Here is a 21,942-nt window from a genome sequence, read left to right as displayed (position 1 = left end):
ACTGCATCTGGGTCTGTTGTCAGAGCTGTAGTTATTTTGGGGTGTTTGTGTGGCCTGCAAAGGCTGTAGGCCAGACAGGAGATGTCATCATTCTACTGGAGCTCCGTATATTTATGAGATGGCCAGCTCATGTTCTATTTATATCTAACCAGTGGAAGTCCCAGAGGACCCTCAGCTCCAGGCAGGGTCTGTTGGTGCCTCACTGAGAGATGACTCTATGGAGGGATAGAGAGAGAAACAGAGAGAGAGAGAGAGAGAGGATGGATGGATGGATGGATGGATATGCATCCTATGCAGGCAGTTGAAGTGTGCACTGGTGGGTATGCTGTTCAGTGGATCTATATACGTGAAAATATGTGCTTTCGTGCACACGCACATACACACTACTGTTGTTATCTGGAGACCTTCTAACTACATTTTAAATTATAAACAGCTTGAATCTGTAATGTTTTTAAATAAACACACATCATTTAACCATCTGTACTGTGAATTTTTATAACACCAAAGCAACAGCACAAAAAGGTTCTAGTAAAGGATTGGCTTTCTGCACACTGCTACTGGTGTCAAGTCACACCAGTAAGAGCCGCAATGTCACTTCAAAACAGTGGCAGCAAATCAGAGGTTATTCATTGCAAAGCATCTTTCATTTTTAGCACAAATCACACACAACATGCGCGATGTCATACTTTTTACAGTATGGTGCAATGTACAAGTTCTGCAAAGGTAAAACTTTTCCCCCAACATCAGACTGTTTTTCTTAGGTCTTATAAAGTTGGAAACACAATGTTGATGCAAAGGTCCAGTGTTCTCTGCTGGATACTTCGACACTTCCTACGAAGGTACATAAGCTGTTCTTTATTTATGGCAAAGTGAGGTGTGAAACTGCTCACCGCAGTGAGCGACACAGCCAACTCTGAGTAATTAGGCTGTTCTCCAGGGACTGTGCTGCTTACCTGCCCACAGTAGCCTAATGGTGTCCGTTAACACTACTGGCAGTGCCAGCTAGTCCTCCAGCCTGGCACTGGCACTGACGTGGCACAGAGCAGGCACCGGTGGGCAGAAAAAGACACACAGAGATGCGGGAACTGATCCAAAACCAGTCAACATGGAGGATATATTAAACTAAGATAGCTGAGTGGAGAGGATGGGATTGGAAGATGAAAGGATCAGCATGAAGCCTTTCCCCGCTGTGCTGAACAGGATGGTCAATCAATTAAATAATCCACTACATTTTCACAATAATCAATGTCCTTTTTTTACATTTTATCTCAGATTGACATAACACGACAGGAGTTATGCAGTGCTTTTCATTTGCTGATCTAAAAAGGTCAAAGTTTCTTGTTAAGTATTTACTGTGAAATATCTGGAGCTCATGAGTTGATGTGCTTGATGTTTTCATTTTGTCTGGAATAAACAGAAGGACTATTTACTGTAGGTAGCATGAGCAGTGATGGTGGCTATGATCAGACAAAGAGAAAAGCATCACCTACTGAAACTCAATGGCACTGTCTGTTTCTTTCTCTGTGTCCTCCCTCTTTGATGTTGAGGTTTGCTCTGTTTTTACCACTCTGCAACTGTCAGTCAAGGGATTTTTACAGATGACATTTCTATTATGTTACCTTGAAATCTTACGAAAAACATATTTGTCTGTCCTTAAAAATCTCATCTTTCAGGTTTCAGGAAGCATACATTGCCATTACATTTTCGAATACGTTCACTGACACACCAGGTGTTCCCACTCCAGTAATGCTTCCTCAGCAGCAGGCTTTTACACCTTTTTACATAGGTCGGTGGACTTTTAGTTAATTAAGCAAAAGAGTGTTTAAGTAGTAGAATGAGGTTTTAACATTTGAACATTCCAGGTTTGTCAGTTTACATGTAATGTACATGCATATACAAACATATAGCATACAGTATATGCACCGAGCAACCAGACTGATATACATATTCACAGACATAGACAGTAAATAAACAATAAATCCTATCAAAGCTCTGCTAATCAATCAAGAATGGATCAAAACAAGTATGTGTAATTTAGTAGTAGTAATTAACTCATAGAGAATGACCACCCAACTCTGCAGTTCCCCTCAGCTCTTCAAAAAGTTTTAGCATCTTTCAGCTCATTGTTTTTGGCAACTTTACTTTTTAGATTTTCTCTTACTATTCTCATTAAGCAGTTTCCAGCAGCTGCATGTGTTCAGCAAAAAAAAGAAAAGCTCTGATAAACCCACTGCATGATGTATGACAAAGTTAGTAAGTAGCTAGTGATTAAAGTGCAGCATTTACAATTTGCTAAGAAATTTGCTTTATCAATAGTAAAAGATGTCAATGTTGTGTTTACTGTTCCGCTACCCCGAAGTGGCCAAAAATACATGAATGCTGCCTTAAAGAATTCCTTAATTTGGATATTTTTTAATATTAATTTAAATATTACAATTGAACAATCCCTCATTTTTTTGTTGAACAAGTTATAACATCATAAAACACCTATAGGTGACTTTCATTAGTAGGAATATGACAGCAGCAATTCATTTTCAGTTGAATGATATTTTATGAGTGTTTATGATACTGAAAAAGGATGTTCATCTAAGCATATAATACCACAAGTGCATTATCCAACTCGTAACTCTTTATGTTTCCCCATTGCATTAGACATATGGCAGTTGCAGTTCAGTCTAAAGATGTTGTTTTTCCGTACAGTGTATACACAGGTTACATTACAACTTTGACTGGTTTTCAAGGATTGTGGGGATATTTTGTACATCATCCGGCAATTATTATGTAAGAAGATACTGTACATGGTACATAGCACCTCAACCATACAGAGGTATACAGAGACACAAATTCACAGAATAACGGAGAATTGTCATCCTACCTTTTTCATAGTTTACAGTTTATAGGTATATGTTTGTCTGCTGCACAACCACACCGGCAACGCAAACAGCAGCTTGTATTTTTTTCCTGTGTTGTATTTGTTGACTCTGACAAAGCTGAGGTCCCATATCCTGGATGGTTTTCTTAACACTTGGATGTTTGGCTTTATCCAAAACAGGTGTAACATTGTGCCTCTGTAGTGTGTCTTATATCCATTCTCCGGGAGATGAGGGGAAGTTGAGAAGCATTTAGTTGTGTATGACAGACACATTCATATAAACGCAATGTATATCAGAGAGCAGACACAGGACAATCTCTTGTCAGCCAAGCTCCATCAGAGGTGTACTGGATCATAACTGGGAAACAGAGACATTTAAAAAGGTCCCTCCTTCTTTTTTGCTTGCCCTGATCTTGTCAGAATACATTCACAGAGATATACATTTTCGTTTGCTTTGACATTGTAATTTGCAAATTTTAATATCACAGCATTGAAACTACCTTCTTTGATGTACAGTTTGTTGTATGAACTAAGTATCCCAGGGCAATGATCTTAATGGAGATTTATTCGGGAAAGATTGTCACTGATAGAGATTTGTGTTGGTATAATGAGCCCCCCAAGGACCACTTACAGAGCTGTAAGTGGACATTCATGACTGACTGACACTTACAACTCGGTCATTATCCAAGTAGAAAATACACCATGACTTGTCAGAAATCAGAGGCAGTATTAAACATGAAGGATTTTCAGCATAACGTACAGTATAAGATCTAAGTCAATGGCTGCTCAAGGACAAGTTTAAAGATGAAATTTTTGGCTACTGATGAGCAGATTTTACAATGATAATTTGTAGCATGAAAAAGAAATTAGTGGCTTTAAAAGAGTCCCTTGAGTCCAGTGTTGTTTTTCTGCCAGCTGTCACTCTCCCTCTGAATACCAATGTTTTTCTTGTACCTACTTCACGATGCAGTTTATCTACATGTAAGTAGGGCCTAACTGTTTTGTTACACATACTGTTCATTCGGCACATTTGACAAGGTGACTGGATGGGCACCATGTATTATTTATGGATTGTGAAAATGCAACTGTGTCGACTGTCTATTCCCTAATGTTGTCACAAAGGCAGCTAAAAACTTTTTTTATTTTTTTTTTATTTGGAGGTGTTATTCATGCATAAGGTAAATTCAGGAAGCCATATGTGCTTCTTTACACTTTAAATCACTTGTTGCTGGGAGAGACACTTTCCTCCTGAATTATTAAATCTACTGTACTTGAGCAAGACAAAATATTGTCAAGGATGGTGAGTTTTCCAGAGTAAAATTGCATTGTTTTTCAACACCACCTGGAAGCTTACAGTCAATTGAAATTTATACTGTCATGCTATACCAAGAATAATATCACTGTATGTTGCAATACCAAAGAGTCTTGATTAATATTTGGCATAATGGAACACATGTTTACATGGCATAGAAAGGGTTAAAGACAGACTTATCCCTGATTATATCTCATGAACAGTCGCAGTCATAGGCAGAAGAGGAGCATATTGTTGCGAGTGAAATTGTAGTAAAGCTGTGGGTGGGTGCGAAGGATGGCAGGTAAGGGAATGGGCTGTTGACAGCAATCCGACTGCAATCCATCAATCCCTAAATTGTGTCACAAGTAGCAAAAATGTTGCTCTCACTGTATACCCCACCACGCTCATAAATATTCATCAGAGAAACTCATTTCTGTTAATATAAAAAATGTCTAAATGAACAGGGTTTATGACTGATATTTCAATTTCCAGTGTGAAAATGGGACTTTTTGTGCGTTGACAGATTGCTAACGGTCATATTTTCCCCTTTCCTCCTTTTCGTATTTCAGTGGTGCTGCTGGATACAACGTCTGTGCTTGGAGAGCTCGGATGGAAGACATATCCTATAAACGGGGTAAGAAGGGCAACTCTTCTCCTGATTATATTTACTGTCCAGTGTTCAAAGTACATGGCCATTGCTGCTTTCATAAAGATCTATTATACTGATGTTAAAAGGTCAAAACGGGTAGCAGTGATCTGTTTCATATTCACATCCTTGTTTTTGTTCAGGCCTCTCTTTCCACATTGGAAATACTATAACTTGGAGGCAGATAATGAGCCATGGTCTCTAAGGAAGCTCCCCTTGTGCTGTTCAGTCTTCCCCTATGAATTCCTGTCCTGTCTGTGTCTTATCTGTGTCAATTTAGGGCTAGAGAAATATTCAACTCACTCTTTAAATGTTAGCCAAAGGAAAGCACATAGATTGGTGGTCAGTCCAGACCATACTTATAAAACTCAATATTGCAGTTAGATCAATATTTTGACTATATTTTTTTCACATGAATTTTACATTGTTAAGATGGCAAAACTACCCTCTTACCTGTACCTTATTCTGTATTATTGTCAGTCAGCAAAACCAAAAATGGTATTTTCATTTTGTTCTGACAGTAAGTGCCTCAGCTCCACAGCAGTATCTTGTCTATCTGAAAATCTGAGAAACAGCAGCAGGTGCCAAACTGAAGGTATACTGGCATCATAAAATATAGATGTGCTGACAACAAACTTTAACGTCCTCAGATCAAAACCTTGAAGTTTTGATCTCTGTGCTGTCAGAATACCTAAAGGACTGATTGAAAGTGTCTTCTTGTTGCTTGCAGTAAGCAACAAAGATGGAATTGGCTGGCTTCCACTTCTTTGTTCACATGCGCTGTGACGGTCTTGTCTCCATACCCATGAACTACGCACAATCCAATTTGAGAAATAGACTTATTATAGAAACAGGGCAGAGGCTCGGCTACTGTGTCCATGCCACTCGGACTGTGTTTGGTCCTTGTTTGGCCATATTTAATCTCCATTTTCCCAGAATATAAGGGTTACCCATTATTGGTTTCTTGCCAGCAAAATGCCTGGGGCGTTTAACCTTCTTTTATCTAGCACCTTTTAAAATGTCAAGTATGAAGTGCTTTGCGTAATGGGGTAACTGCTCGTCTTTGCAGTTTTGATTTGTGTCAAACCTTATCAGTTGGGATCTCTTAAGACAGTATTTTTTTTGTCTTGACATAATAGAAATGTATAAATAATTAAATACCCTTAGCATCCAATTGACATATTTTTTATTATGTGTCAGAAGTGTGTGATTTCTGTTGAGGAGAAAAATCCTGTTTAGAATTTTTTTCAATATTTAATTTAAAGTGATGTAGTTGATTGCCCCTCTGTACATCCATGGTTACAGTTTGAACAGGAATTGCTAGAAGTTAATGCAAAATGACATTCCATGGTGCAGACATTCTACATGTAAGAATTGTATAATACAATGCCATCCAACTTCAGGTTAAAAAAAAGGGGTTGAGAAATAATAATCATAATCATAATCATAATAACTGACTCTATGACAACATCATCTGTAGTACCAAAACACCAAACATATATATTCAAAATAGCAGAATGAAAAAAGAATAGGAGTGAGAACATTTGTGAAAATCAACCTTTTTTTACATTAACTATCTTATCAACATGGTTTTTATATCCCTGGAACACTGACACTCTCTCCTGTTCATTCATATACGGATATTTAGCCTGTACTGTAAACCTTTGGGCATACAGGCAGAAAGCCAAACAATTCAAAATTGCTTAACTTTTTTTTTTCAAGCTGTCTTACAATATGTAGACTGCCACTTCGAGGCCAAATGATGGCATTTCTGGGCACTTTGTTGGGAAAATAACACAATAAATAGCTAAGAAATGCAGTGACTCTGCAGTAAACCTGCAATTGCAAAAGCTGAGGGCTCAGTGTGTTAAATACTTATACGAGCAGTTGCCGATAACACAGAGCAAGGGTGCACACAGCATATTAGCAAGCAGAAAATGAAACTTTCAGTTAGGGGTTGAAGTTTGTAAAAAAAGAAGTTAAAAGAGATAAGTAGGTAATGATAATAGGGATAACAAAACTAAAAGTAACCACTGATGTCCACTTTCTTTTTTTCTTTCTTTATATATGTGTTTATTTGTGTATTTATTTATTTATTTGGATCCCCATTAGCTTCCACAAAGTCGCTAGTATTCCTGCGGTCCGCAAAAAACAACAACACATAAAAGAAACAATAATTAAAATAACATTATCAATAAAACAAAAAAGACAAAACAAACCAAAACTTAGAAAATAAGTAAAATTACTGTACATATGAAACAACAAACAATAGTAACTAAAACAAAATTGCCACAAATACACAAAAAAGGAAGAAAATAAAAACAAACAAAAGTTCTGAAACAGCAACAACCACAATAATATCTATATGAGACTCATCAAATTTTGTTTTTAAAAGAAAATCTACTTTTGGTCTGTCTGATGTTAATGGGGAACATATTCCAAGCAGAAGAAACTCTATAAAGAACACTTCTCATCATTCCATTTATTTGTGGACTTTGCACCACCAGATGACCAGTGCTCACTTAAGACGTTTGGTGCGTTAAAGCGAATGACATTTTACATGAATAACAGAAGATTAGCGTGGAAAGAACAATGAAGAGCTAATATGGTTGCACTGTTGTGTGCAATCTGAAGATTCGTTTCAGATGTTTCTCAGCAGCACCAGAAAAACTGCTATTGAAAAATATTCACTGTGTTCTGTCAGAGAGGTAACGCTTCATCCAAGCAAGAGCTAAAGGTATAAAACCATAACATTTGAGCATACCAATGAGAATATAGTGGTCAATGACATCAAAAGCTGAAAATTCAAGAGCACAGCTCCAGCTAGTTTCCCGTCATCAATATATGTTAAATATTGATCAGCCATGTGTACTAATACATTGCTAGTAGAGTGACTTGGTCTATAAGCATTCTGTGCTTTTCGTAAGTGCTCCATTTTCTACTAAAATACTTCCTACATTTGTTTAAAAATGATCTTCTCGAGGAGCTTACTCAGCACAGGGAGTATAGGTCTATAGGTTTAATAGGATCTACAAGAACAACAACAATTTTCCTAAGATTTCCCCACTCCTGGTATTGGCCAATTCTCTGGACACGCTCAATATCCGTATCTTTGCCATCTCGTCCCAGGCTGCTTGAGAGCATTGTCTAACCTTCTCCTTTTATTCTCTCTAACTCTCTCCTTTCTAGTTCGCATTTCCATCAACTAGAATATTTGTCCTTCTTCACTGATTTTTAATGTAGTCCAGCTTGGTAAAGATTCCATCTATTTTCTGCTTAGAGTTCATTATGTTGTTTTCAAATGACTTTATCTTTGTTTCAAACTGCTCATATCCCCTTCTTATCTCTTCAAATTTATATTCTTGGATGAATTCCAAGCTGGTCTTCAACTCCTGCACATCTTTAATAACACCATCCAGTCTTTTGCTAGTTCCGTCCATCAGCTGAGCATTCAAAGTTTTCCAGCTGCTAAAGTAACGTCTCTTTGTAAAACTCTGCTCTTCCAGCAACTGGGACAGTACACCGAATCCTCCTCACGAGGGGATGTTTTAGTGTGTTTAGGAGGCATGATCTGTCTTACCAGGATGTATCAGGGGTTGTGGGTTTTGACTTTAAATCCTCTGCTGGAGGATCCCTTCAGTCCTCCTCCGCTTCTCTGTCTCTCTATCTCTCTCTGCAAGGTCCTCTGTGGCCCATATCAGGGTTATGGAAGTGATTACATCATGTAGGTCGTGGTGACAGCCGCCCACAGCGTTGAGGAAGAGGAGAGAGGGAGGCTGCCTCCATGATTAAGCTGTCAGCCCTCTCCCCTCCTCACTCATCCACTATCCTCGGATTTAACATTAATATTTAAGGCATCGAGGTGAGAGGGCCTGAGGGAAGGTGTGAAGATCTGGGGAGGTAAAATAGTTTAAATCCCCCTCACTACCTGGGAGACGGCAAGAGGAGTCAATCCCCACCATATTAGATACAGCCTGGTATCAGGCCGATATGCAGTACACCATGTAGCAGCCTATCAGAGTTGCACACTGGTTCTAGTTCTCGATGTAAACTGCTGTCTGTCTGTCCTGCCCAATGCACATCTGAAAATAATTTAATATGCAGTTACTTCTCCAACATGATTACCCGATGATGAGTTTGGCAGGAATATAGCTGGTCGTATGATATGAAATTGAAGGTGAAGTGGAAATTGAGGTGTATATTTATGGGTGAGTTTTTATCAAAAGCCAGTAAACAACTCTTGTAACAAGAGGAAGGTGAGTGGCTATGTAGAGGAGGAAGGTTAACCACAAGTACACTCTTGGGGTCTGCCCACATTACAACACTGTGGTAGGACACTGGATATTCATGGGAAGTGGAAGTCACATTGAATCTAAAAATATGTACATCACGTCTTTGTATAAAGAAGTGGCTGAGTTATGTGTCAGAAAAGGAGTAGAATTACAATAACTACCTTCCCTTTATTCTCAGAACACTGGCATGCACCTGTCCCTTTCACCTCTCTCAGTATCTTTGCCCTAGGTCTCGCACTCCACCCCCCACCCCTCATTCAACTCTCCTATCCCCCACTTGGGAGGCTCCTTTGTTCTACAGACACACACAAAAAACCTGGTATTACATTATGCACTAGTAACTCAAACTTGTGAGATGTACACAACACCACAATGGATTTGAAACTAAGCCATCAAGATATGACTGAAGTGTAGACTTTCAGCTTTAACAAAAATATCACATCTACCATTTAGGAGTTACCATTTTTATAAACAGTCCCTCATTTTCAGAGGCCCAAAAGTAATTGGACAAACCAACATAATTATAAATATAAGGACTATTTTTAAAACTTGGATGAAAATCCTTGGCAGTCAATGACTGCCTGAAGTCTGGAACCCATGGACATCACCAAATGCTGAATTTCCTTTTTTGAGATACTTTCTCAGGCCTTTACTGCAGCCGCCTTCAGTTGCTGCTTGTTTGTTGGTCTTTCTCCCCGCAGGTTTGTCTTCTGTAGGTGAAAAACATGCTCGTTTGGGTTGAGGTCAGTTGATTGACTTGGCTATTGAAGAATATTCAATTTATTTGCCTTCAGAAATGCTTGTGTTCTTTTCACGGTGTGTTTTGGGTCATTATCCATCTGTACTCTGAAGCACCATCCTATCAGTTTTGCAGCATTTAGCGGGATCTGAGCAGATAGTATAGCCTTGTACACTTCAAAATTCATCCTGCTACTTCTATCAGCAGTCACATCATCAATAAACACCAGGGACCCATTTCCATTGGCAGCCATACATGCCAATGCCATAACACTGCCTCCACCATGTTTGACAGATGATGTGGTATGCTTTGGATCATGAGCCGTTCCTTTTCTTCTCCATACTCTTCTCTTCCCATCGTTCTGGTAAAAGTTCATCTTGGTTTCATCTGTCCAAAGAATCTTGTTCCAGAACTGGGCAGGATTTTTTAGAAGTATTCTGGCAAAGTCTAATCTGGCCTTTCTGTTCTTGAGTGTTACTAGTGGTTCGCACCTTGTGATAAACCCTATGTATTTACATTCTTGATTGTAGACATTGACAATGATACACCTGCCTCCTCAAGAGTGTTCTTGACCTGGCTAGATGAAAGAATTCTGCGATCGTCCACTTTAGTTGTCTTCTGTGGTCTTCCAGGCCTTTTGGTGTTGCTGAAGTTTCTGTCATCTGTCTGATAGGAATGTTTTGTTTTTCAGCCTAGTAATTGCCTCCTTCATTTCCATCAACACCTCTATGGACCGCATTTTGAGAGTTCCCATGAACAGCAACCACATGCAAATTCAACACTTTGAATCAATCCAGACCTTTTATCTGCTTTATTTGTCATAAACTAATGGAGAACAGGTCACACCTGAGCATGTAACTGATTGTCAGACAATTGTCCAATTACTGAGCCTCAACTCTCCCAGTTGAGCCTCTGAAAATGAGGGACTATGTATAAAAATGGCTTTAATTCCTAAACAGTCACTGCAATATTTTTGTTAAACCCATTGAATTAAAACTGAAAGTCTACACTTCACTCACATCTTGATGGCTTCATTTCAAATCCATTGTGGTGTTATACAGAGGCAAAATTACAAATATTGTGTCACTGTCCAAATATTGAAGTACAATATAATATTTCTTGACATCAGGGTAAAACATAACAGGCCCCCTCCTCCAGCAGTCATCCTCCTTTTTACAACACTTCCACACTAAGAAAATTCGTCCTTTTTATCGATGCTTCACTTTGCCTTCATATGCTCATCTTTGCATTTAATGGTAATAGTTATAGGTAACAATTAGCTGTCAGTCTGGGTAGTATAATAGTTAATTAGCAATGGTGGACTGTAAATTCCCTGCAATAGGCACACACCTACATGTGATTTTCACAGTTGCCTGGGAATTCTTTTAATTAAAGTGGAAATTACGGGGAAAGACTGAGACACATCAATCAATTAATTCATTGTGTTCGGTCTCCCTCGTCCCTGGAATTCATTTCCCTGTAGGTCCACATCCAAGGCATCTCCAGCACAGTGTAAAGCTGTAAACAGATGTTTACACACTGTAAACATGATCATATGTCTTGGTCATGCCCAGCCTTCAGTGCAAGGTGCCCTTTGATTATTTACCTGCTCTGCTTAGAAAGTAAATAGACCTGTTTCAATTGGCCCGCAAGGGGAAACCGTGCAAGAAGGACTGTTGTAATGTTTGTTAATGACTTTACTGAATGCAGGAATATCCTCAGAGTTAGAAAAAACATTCTCCCTCAAAGATGTCACTCATTAGATCTGTGCAAATTGAACAGTAATTGATCTATACTTGTCTTTCAAAGACTTTGACTCTCCAAACTTTTTCCACTTGTAGAAGTTAATAATTGTTTCTGTTTGAGAATGCCAAAACCAAGCTGATACTTTAAAGGAAAAGATGTTGAGAGGTTGTTTTTCATCAGGAAAGGATATGTGTCTCTATTCTCAGTCTTTACCTCTAAGTTCTGAAATGCTGAATAGTGATGAAGAACAGGGCTTCAGAGGGGTGAATGAGAGAAAGAGCCAGAGAGGAGAAGGGTTCGAGCAAAGGGAGGAGCACCTATTTATTAAATGACATAAAACAGCTTTAAGGGATTAACAATGCCTAATGTTGCCTTTTGCTGTGATTCATTGACATCATAATGGCAACTGAGCATAGGCAGGTTAGAAGACAAAGAATGATTGTTGTCCATCATAAAAGGAGGGAATAATCCTATTTTTATCTATTGTCAGAGACTCCAAGAAACCAATAAGTCACATCAACCGGGGGCATTTAAACGCAGCGTTATGTAAGCACAGCCTACTTGTTTACTGCTGCTCAGTCAAGTATTTGGCTTTTCAACCTCAATACCTCAAGACTATTGAGCTTTAAGGGAGTTTAATAACAGTCAGCAGCTCTATCATCAGTGTCACTTTTGATGTGGTAATGATGCAGGTTGTTGTTATATTTTGAATGAACGTGAGATTCAATTCCACAATCAAAAAATCTATTGCAGGGGTGAATGCAGCAGCATCAGTAGCAAATACTCACTTGTTAATCCGCTGCTGCAAATAGTCCCAAGCAAATTCCCTATTTACTGTCTTATCTGCAGTGCACCAATGTTTTTGAGCTGTTTGCAAAGATTGACATCCTCAGTAGAAATTGACAAATTGACCCAGTGCTGTAGACAGGCGGGGGGAGTTGTAAAGTATTCACAAAAAGACTAGCACATTGTTTTTGTGGGATTTGTTGACAGTAGGAAAAATAAAGAATAACACCAGATTTTTTCATTATGCTTCAGAGTAAAAGATCCTGATTGTTGCCTTCAATTAGCATCAATACAAAAATATCATTATCAGTCTTAAAAGACCCTGCTCTTACCCACCCAGCTTTGGGTGCAAAATTGTTTGTGTAGCTTTGCCTTTCATTACGCAGCCTCCCACTGTGTTATTGTGTGATACTGCTCCATGATAATACCTAGCTTTCTTTATCATTCCCCTAATACAACAATAGCAAGCTCCTGCAGCAGCTAATCGACAAGTCCTCAGAACAAACCGATGTGTCAGATTTGGGAAACGTTTTCAGAGGATTGCTGTCAGATTTAGCCTTTGAATTTGGAGGATGGCAGGGGTGGCAGGGAGAAAAAGAGTTGAAATAAGAGAGAAGAATAAGGAAACAAAACAAGACAAATGTTCTCACTCCCAACTCGTCATATATGGACCCTTGGCGTCACTTTTTAACACACTGGTTATCCCTTTAGCATAATTTTTCAATATGCAAGGTGCACTCCAACATTATTAAATTTGTTAATGTTTATGTTTAGGCACTCAGAGAACTTGCTTAAGGTTAGAGAAAGATTGTGGTGTAGTTTAATACAGAAAAAGTTCACAGTGACTTATTTGAAACCATAATGCTCTCTCACAACAAATACGTCAGCAGACAATGGGCTGCGGTCTGCTTGAGTCATGTGTCAACTTTCAATACAGCAGAGAACACTGGAAGTCTGTCAGACTATTATATGTGCAGGATGCTGAAGGGGTAACCGGTGTGTAAAAAAGTGACGCCAAGGGTTCCTGACCAAGCATCCATATGTGACGAGCTGGGAGTGAGACTGTGTTCACAAGGCAATATAGAAAGATATGAGGCCATGTCAGGGAGTGATTGGATATAACCTTGTGAGAGCAAAAATGAATAAAATGATCTTTACTTCCCCCTAATACTAATCCTTAATCTTTTTATTGCAATATTTAACCACAGTAATTGATTGCAACTACATGACCTAAGGATTATCTCAAAGCACTTCCTCCATTCCTAATACTATTAGCCTTGACAGTGAGACTGAAAAACAGAGGAGGAGAGAGAAGAAAGTCTGTACGTCAGTGTCCTTCATAGCTCAGATAAACTTCTCTAAGGCGTGCTGCTGAGTGATGGCCGGCAGTACTACGAGAAAGAAAAAAAAGGGAATAATCCAGAATCACTCAACTTCTCCCCATGGAGGCTCCAATATAAAAAAGGTATGATGATTTAGCACACCAGTGTTCTTCTCAGGGACCTCTGCCATAACCGGGCTTAAGCAGTGCTGGGGGATTCCTTAATTGGCTTGTTTCTTGTCTGGGACACACCGCGGCTGATATCTAATGTACTCCCAACTGGCATCTCGCTGTCAGCAGAACATATCCTGACAGCTTTTTGGGCTAACCCTCACCGCATGAGGAAGGCAGGGAAGCTGAGTTAGAGAAAGAGAAAGAGCAGGAGGGAAGTACCGGATGGATGCAAATGGAAAAAAGAGGATAAAGTCGAGGGAGGGAAGAGGAGGTTATTAGCGGCTAGCTGAACACAGGATATGAATACATGAATATGGGAAATGTTCGCAACCAAGGAGAGAAATCATTTGTGGTTGCTGTAAGACAGGTAGAGTTTAGATAGACAGACTTAGAGTATGTTTCTTTTCATAAGTGAAAAGTTCTGGAAATCTTTGCAGAACATTATGTTTCAAATGCAAACAGGCCAATACTTCAATCTAAATAAAGAATACTAAGGTAAGGTTAGTAGACAAAGAATCAACTGATAAAAAAACACAACAGTGGCACCATACAACATCTGATTTCTTAAAAGCATTTTCATACATTTACAGACCCAGTTTTGCCTTTCTAATTTGACTATAGACTAAAGGAATGGGGGACAAAATACACAGTCCTAATTCCATGCAAAAATGCTTTCAGAATCTAATATGAGGTATCAGCAGTATGAGTTTGCCAAGTCAAGTGGATGTCTTTGTCACGGTAAACATGAGTAGGTTTATTGTTAGAGCTTTGTTCCGGCAACATTGTGCATGGTTGGGTTCTGATAGGCGGCTCCATTTTGGCATCCAGTTTACGACTGATAGAATACCCTAATCATGCAATGTACAAGTAATGTACAAAAAAGTAGCAGGTTTCTTATTTTTGCTGGCACTGAACTTCAATTTTTCCAACTGAAATAATAAATAGAGCCAGTGGCAGATTATACAAGATGTAACTAAGTAACCCAGAGGCAAAAGTGAAACATGCCTCATGTAGTTAGTATGCTCTCTTTAAGTCAGTGTCAGCCAAAGATCGTTTGTTAGAGAGAGAATACCCATTCTGTAGCACCACTCTTTGACTGTGTATTTGTCTTTCATCAAGGCCAAGAGTTGTGGGCTTGAAATTATCAGCTGATCAATGTATTGCAATTTCGTATATTTCAAGTCAAGTCAAGTCAAATTTTATTTATATAGCCCAGTACCACTAATTTGCCTCAATTGGTTTAATCTCAGTGAAATCAGGGTATGGCAAAAAACAAACAAGCTCACCACAGTTGAAAGTTTGACAAACTGTGCACTTTCATTCAACCTTCCACACCCCGCTGTGGGAAATTTTTACACAACACATTCGTATTTGGAATTTCAATGGAACTTTCAAACACATTGTATCAATATATTAGGCTTCTTTGTGTAATAGATCTAAATCAGGACCTCCAGTATATGGAGCAAGTAGTTCATGAAAATGAGATGTGCAGAATAAATGGGCTACATCTGTTCCAGGTTGTCAGATACACATTTAATCAACATTTCATATTTAATGCTGCTTATCTCATTTTAAGGCCATGACGATTAATTAAGGATTCATATTTAAAAAATACTGTCAAACACCCACCCTAGGTGTAATATTTAATAGTAAACGTTTGCAAATGAAATCATTAAATCCCCATTATACTGTAGACGTTTCTTGAATAATCATCTTGGTAGGATTTGAATGCATAAACCAGTGTTGGTGTGGAAAGTTGTTATTTGATAACTGCTTTGGCAATATTGCATTTCATATGGCTGTAACAGCACTGAATTCACTGGTAGATGATCAGAAGTGGTTTTGTTTATTTCTTACTGAATTATTAGTCCAGTGTTGAGGTTGTTGAGTCCTGCCGAAAGGATAAATCAACCATTCCTCAAGTGTCAGTGTAATTTTACTGACCAAGAAGTGATTGAAAAACCGCCTTCTCTGTCTCTCCAATTGTCCTTGTCTGTCTACCCTTTCTTCCTTTCTATTCCTCTTCCTATCCTCTTCTTTCCTCCCTGTGTCTCAATATCTGTCTTCACCCTCCCCCTCTTTGTCCACCCGTCTCCACTCCCCCTCTCCTCCTCCCTCCCTCCATCTTACCTTTCCGGCATATTGACATCAGTGCACAGGAATGGAAAAACTAGCTGCGTGTGTGAGTTTGGTTTAAGATGAGCAGACAAATGCTAGCAGAAAACTATCTCTATAATGCATAGCCAATAGGAGACAGACAGACAAAGAAAGGTAGAGAGACAGACAGTGGGGCGGCAAGAGGTTAAAGCTGGGAAACCATTCATTTTTTATAGGTTGTTAGACTAGCAGTTACGTAGGAAGACTTGCAGTTATACCAGTATTCAAGCGGTCAATCATCCGTTAGCACAGACAGGCAGATAATCAGAAGTTATATATTCAGACAGTAGGGCAGCCATTAAGACATAAAGTCATAGTCAGACAGAAGCAGCCTTACATCTCTGTATCCAAGCAAAGTCTATACACAGTTCCATGAAGATTTGGTGCTTTGATGTTGCTACTGTATATAGAAACATGTAAGAATGAGAATGAGCATTTTTTTCAATTTACTCTTAAAAGATCTTCTGACTTACAGCATTTTTTTCCTTTTTATTAACTAGTAGACCCTATTCAAATGAACAGATAAATGGTTTGGTAAATGATGCATTCTTAGACTGATATTCAGAACTCTATGTAGAAGCAGTGAGCCTGCTTCAGTAAAACATGAAGTTAAATCTAGAGAATGTCTCTGGTTTTGTTAGTATGGCTGTAAATTCCAATTCTAAATTTGATTATGTAATCAAACTGTAAAATAAAAACAGACATTTGATTGTGGAAAAAAGCCGCTGACTGCCTCGCGAATTCTCGCTCGGGCCTGGGCCACTGCACTGAATGCACTGCGTGATGGACAGGAGTCACACAATGTCAGTTTCACTGACTGAAAATGAAATGTAGGTCAGGCTGAAATGAGCAAAATATTCAGCAACAATAACCGTGTGGTAATGACGGCAGAGATTTCAAAGCCCAACTCGTCTGCAGAGAGAGTGATTTTTACTCCAAGCAATCTAAAAAGCTCCTTCGGATTTTTTTCAGTAGACGGCAAAATTGTGGAACCTCAGGATAAAGTTGTATGGAAGCTACGGTTAGACGGCCATTCCAGCACTAGCAACCTGAGGGCACATCTCAAAAATATGTGCCCAAGTATTTATGCTTCTCATTGTATTAGTTTGCCCTCTAATGGACATAATGTGCAAAAACAGATATTTGCATGGTTCAAACCTATGTGTTTTTTTAGAAGGAATAATCACGTCATTTCTGGGCAATTTTGACAGCTCTATCTGTTAGTGCACTCAAGTGGGAAGGTTCTGCTCATCCGGGAATGAACTTTCGGGTTAGGACACTGTAATAAGGGGTGACCTGCATGCCAACAAAAACACGCGCTCAAACACACACAGGAACAGACACCCGGAGGTTTGCACGCTGACAGTTCTCTTTGTCTCTTCCTTTTTCTCTCACACACGCACGCGCACACTGTACACACAGGGTAAACTTGCATGCGCAGACAGAGAAAAGCATGCACTTTCAGGTGCACCTGCAGATTTTTTTCTCACTCATCACCAGTTCCTTTTTGTCTCTCTGTAAACACACACACACACACACACACACACACACACAGACACACACACAGTCACGTGTACTCACACACACACGCACCATTGCACACAATCTCACGCACACACATGAATATTGAGGTGGCCCAGTGAGAGGAAACCTGCCCAAGGTCACAGTGCTTTATCTCTAGCAGGCTGTTTACTCCTGTCTGTTTCACTTGACTTGCATCAGAAAAATATATTATACAGTGACGCATGTCTGCTATATTCCAAATCTGAACTTCAATTCTGCACTTTTCTAGCGACAAATTTATAGCAGTGCCAGCAGACTGATCATAGCACCGAAAAGACATTACAAGTTGGTCACACCATGCAGACAAACACTCGGCTACGCAAGAAAAATGGAAGTATTGCCTGTAATTGTTTTGAATAACTTAGATTTGTTATTATGTTATTTGTGGATGCTAAATTGGGGGCAATTCTATGGTTGATTGGGATGCTGTAGCTTTGCCGATGCATTCTATCCTGTTATATTTACCTTAGATTAAAGCTATTTAAAATCAGTCTTTTGTGTTATAATATTTAATACCTTTAAGTCTTGACAAACTCCACTTACATAATCCTGCTAAATGACATGCTGCCTTTATAATATCACTGGCATTTGAGATATCTGAGTGGAGAAATAATTTTAGTGTGGAGTGGGAAGACTTAGTAATCAGTAACATTAGAAGTCCCAGAAATCTGCACTAAAACTTGCCTTATGTACCTTTAGGAGCACCTGTGTTTGAATTTCATTGGAGAGTATAATGCTTATGTAATTATTTTAATACAAAACAGTGGCAATACATTTCTGGGGAAAGCACCGAATTAACTGTTTTTCTTTGTTTTGTTTTGTTTGTTTGTTTTTGTTTTTTTGGTGGGGGGGGGGGCACAGGAAAATAAAAGTAGTTACTGTAAATACAGATAATAAGATAATATAAGGAAAGAGTTTTGCCAGCTTTTTGTTGATATCTTTAAAATCTGGTTGCTACCTTAAGATCTACTGAAACAAAATTAGCTTTTACTTCGGTGAGCTGTGAGTCTTTCTAGGCCGACAAAACATTGTACACCAATATGATTTCAACTAGACGATACTAACAGTTTTAAGTTCTGTATTAGAAAATGAAAAGTAACCTGGCCCGCAGTTGAACATCTTTCTTTGTCTCCCAGATTATGTGTGGTTGATTGAAACAGGATTTTTCTTTGGAGTTGTCTATATAGTTTTGTAATAGCTTTGTGCCTAGCAGAGCAATCACAGTGCTCCATCAGGCTCTGACACATCCATTTGTCAACCTCTCTGTGGTCAGATAGAAAACCAAGGGAAGATGCACGCACAGACATTCACACACACTGAGATGTAACTCCAGTAAATGTGTCCCAGCCTTTGGTGTTATCGTATTTTGATGTCAAAATAGAAAAAAATCCATCTTCACCTGTTTTATTGTTTGGATATGGACATGTCAGTTAAATGTTGAAACAGCCATTGATTAATATCCAATCTGACACTAGAAATGGAAAAGAAAATATTACAAAGAGAGATTGATCAACGCAAAGTTGACATTTTATGCTACGTGTGATCGATGGGGTCAGAGAAGTAACAAGCTAAAATGGAAAATGCATTATCACCCGTAGAACTACTGGAGGGCAATGTTGATTAGGTCATTTGTAAATGTTTGGCACGTGTGACTTAATGACTGTAATGATTCCTTTTTTATCAGTCACCCTTTTTCCGTATTTTTGCATATAATGTTTGTTCATATAAGAGGCAAACATTACTGGAGAAAACCAAAGCCACCATAACATTAACAATGAATACAAATAAAAGAAAAATGAAAACACAATGAAATGACAAGACAAGTGTGTAATGTAAAAATGCTTTATAAATATTTTTAGCATGATTTTTCTATTTACTACTTCTTTATTCCAGTATGGTATTCAGACCAGCATGGGGGCAGCCCAGAATTTTCTCACACCCACTCTTAGTTTTCAGAGGGACTACATAAATGCAGAAAGCAGGAGCTGGAAAATGTGTTACTTTGGCCCAGTTCCAAAGTCCAGTCCTAAACACTGAACCCTTACAGACTTTAATTGATGTTACCTGTTTGATCAGTAAGTGCAGGAGAGTGCTCAAAACTCTTTATGAGGATTGGGACAGCACTTTGTGCAATCACATCACTTGAACTGAGACATTTAAAGAAAGAATAATATTACATACATACTGTAGTTAAATGTATTTGCAATTTTGCCCCATGTTTATAAGCAATTCATGAACATTAATTAGATAGCAGACAGTTGAAAGATGACAGGCAACAAGGGAGAAGGGATGAGATTTTACATGCAACAAAGGTCCCTGGCTGGACATGAACTAGGGACTTCGTTCAACACCTTGTAGTCTTATGGTCAAGATCTTAACCTCTATGCTACAAGGACACCCTTTAATTACCATTTTAACATCACAGCACTATGCACTGTGGATTATTCCCTTGAGCAAAGTTTGCAGAGTTATGAATTTACAGAAAGTGTGAAGAAATTTAACCAGAGAGGCCTCAAGTATGTGTTAATTTCACAGTGGGACACTCCTGAGCCTTGCGAACTTCAGGCATATATGTAAGTATGGGAGTCTGTAAGGTGGTGACAGTGGAACTGGAACTGGCTGGGGCATATTTTAATGCTTCTTCAGCTCTGCTTTACTGTTGACAGGTGTCACAGAAACATCTTAAAATTCAGTTGCTTACAATCATAGGATTATTAAAAGCTGCCAAATGAAATTTATACATAAAATAGAATGAATTAAATTGAATATTTTTGGTATATTTTGCCAACCACGTGTAAACGGTTTTGATGATAAACCTTTATGATCACACTACTGAACATTATTTGGGTCAATGAGAGGTCCAAGAGTGAACTGAAAAAAGCCAGAAACTAACTCGGTCACCTACCCTATATTTACCATGAATCCATTCTTAGAGATAATAGCCTCATAAAATGCGTAAGTGTGTGACACTTCCCTCCCCCTGCGCTCCTCTACCTCTCACTATCTCTCTCTAACGAATAAAGCCCCTCTTCATGACATATTGTTGGATCTCAGCAGGAGTTCATACAACAAAAATGACCACTATCTATCTCTGATACACCTAGATTACACAATTTACATCCGCTGCTATAGCTGATGAAGGTCATGTATCCTGTCATGCCAAAAATGTAAATGGGTCCCATACATACTCAAAAAGTCAATTGGTTTCCAATGGGTTCAAATAATTTGCATCCATATTCATAATATGTTTCTGCCATAGTCTTATGATCAGAGGGAGACATAGAGAGATGTGCCAGTTTGCAGGGTTGACATTTGGTATTAGAGCCTACGTATTTCTCTTTGTAGCTGAGTGGAGTTTACATGTTTCTATGTAAAACTGCAGGTGGGGCATGCAGAAAACCATCCATTTCAGCTCCTTCAATCTGCGCATAAGTCACCACTCACCTCCCAAACCCCCTCAATCCCAGTTCAAGCTGGTGGAGGGTGTGGATTGATTGTAGTTTTGCTCCTTGTAGTAACAAAATGCTGGGGTAGAAGATTAATCACAGCACTGCAAGACAAAACCTCATCCTTTATCCCTCCCCTTTTCTCCCTTTCACCCTTGCTATCAATTTATGAAAACCTCCGATGATGGCGGAGTCCCTGTATCTAATATCATTTATCTCCAAGACTTTCAAAATCCACCCACTAAACTACATATATAGGGGGAAAGTGAAGCAAAGATAGATCACTGGCAAATATATAATTCTTACTTGGGACATGTGATAAATTATTGAATGGAAGTCACCAAACTATCAGCCTAGAGGGCAAACTTTTACTGAACAATCCTCAATATGAAGTGTTTGGATAATTTAGGGGGCGATTATGGCTCCTGAGGTAGAGCTGGTCATCCACTATTTGGAAGGTCATGGTTCATTTCCCGGCTCTCCCAGTCTGCATATCAAAGTGCCTTTGGGCAAGATGATGAACCCCAAAGGACACCTAATGTCTCATCAGTGTGTGAGTGATAGAAAAAGCGCTATATGTTTAGAAAAAGTGCTGTATGAATGTGTGTGTGAATGGGTGAATGTGGCTTGTAGTGTAAAGCGCTTTAAGTAGTTGATAAGACTAGAAACCATTTATCTATGGGAAAGTTTGATTATCATGGTCACAGTACAGTAAATGACAGCTTTACACATTCCACCATATTAATATAACCATTTGTCCTAAAACTGCCCTGAAAGCTTGCATAATCTAGTCAAATTATATACTATAATAGTTAGAATATTTCTAATTTGGTGAGGCAGTACTAAAATGGAAAAACATGCAAATAATTCAGAAGTTACCATTCCCTGTGTGTGTGTTTCTCATTT

At 38.8% G+C, this 21,942-nt stretch overlaps 1 protein-coding gene across 1 annotated transcript in view; it reads left to right on the top strand.

Moving 5' to 3' along the window:
• Positions 1 to 566: 566 nt before the first annotated feature.
• The window catches only part of LOC120801269 (ephrin type-A receptor 6-like), a 156,034-nt gene continuing 134,658 nt past the window's right edge, over positions 567 to 21,942 (top strand). The window contains exons 1-2 of the mRNA XM_040148036.1: positions 567 to 582; positions 4,736 to 4,800. Of these exons, the coding sequence (XP_040003970.1) occupies position 582; positions 4,736 to 4,800 (66 nt within the window). The 5' untranslated portion in view covers positions 567 to 581. The remainder of the gene's footprint in view (positions 583 to 4,735; positions 4,801 to 21,942) is intronic.

This window comes from Xiphias gladius, chromosome 16, assembly GCF_016859285.1.
Source record: "Xiphias gladius isolate SHS-SW01 ecotype Sanya breed wild chromosome 16, ASM1685928v1, whole genome shotgun sequence".
Lineage (NCBI taxonomy): Eukaryota > Metazoa > Chordata > Actinopteri > Istiophoriformes > Xiphiidae > Xiphias > Xiphias gladius.
Note: the sequence above shows the minus strand (reverse complement) of the source record. Positions and strands in the feature narration are given on the sequence as shown.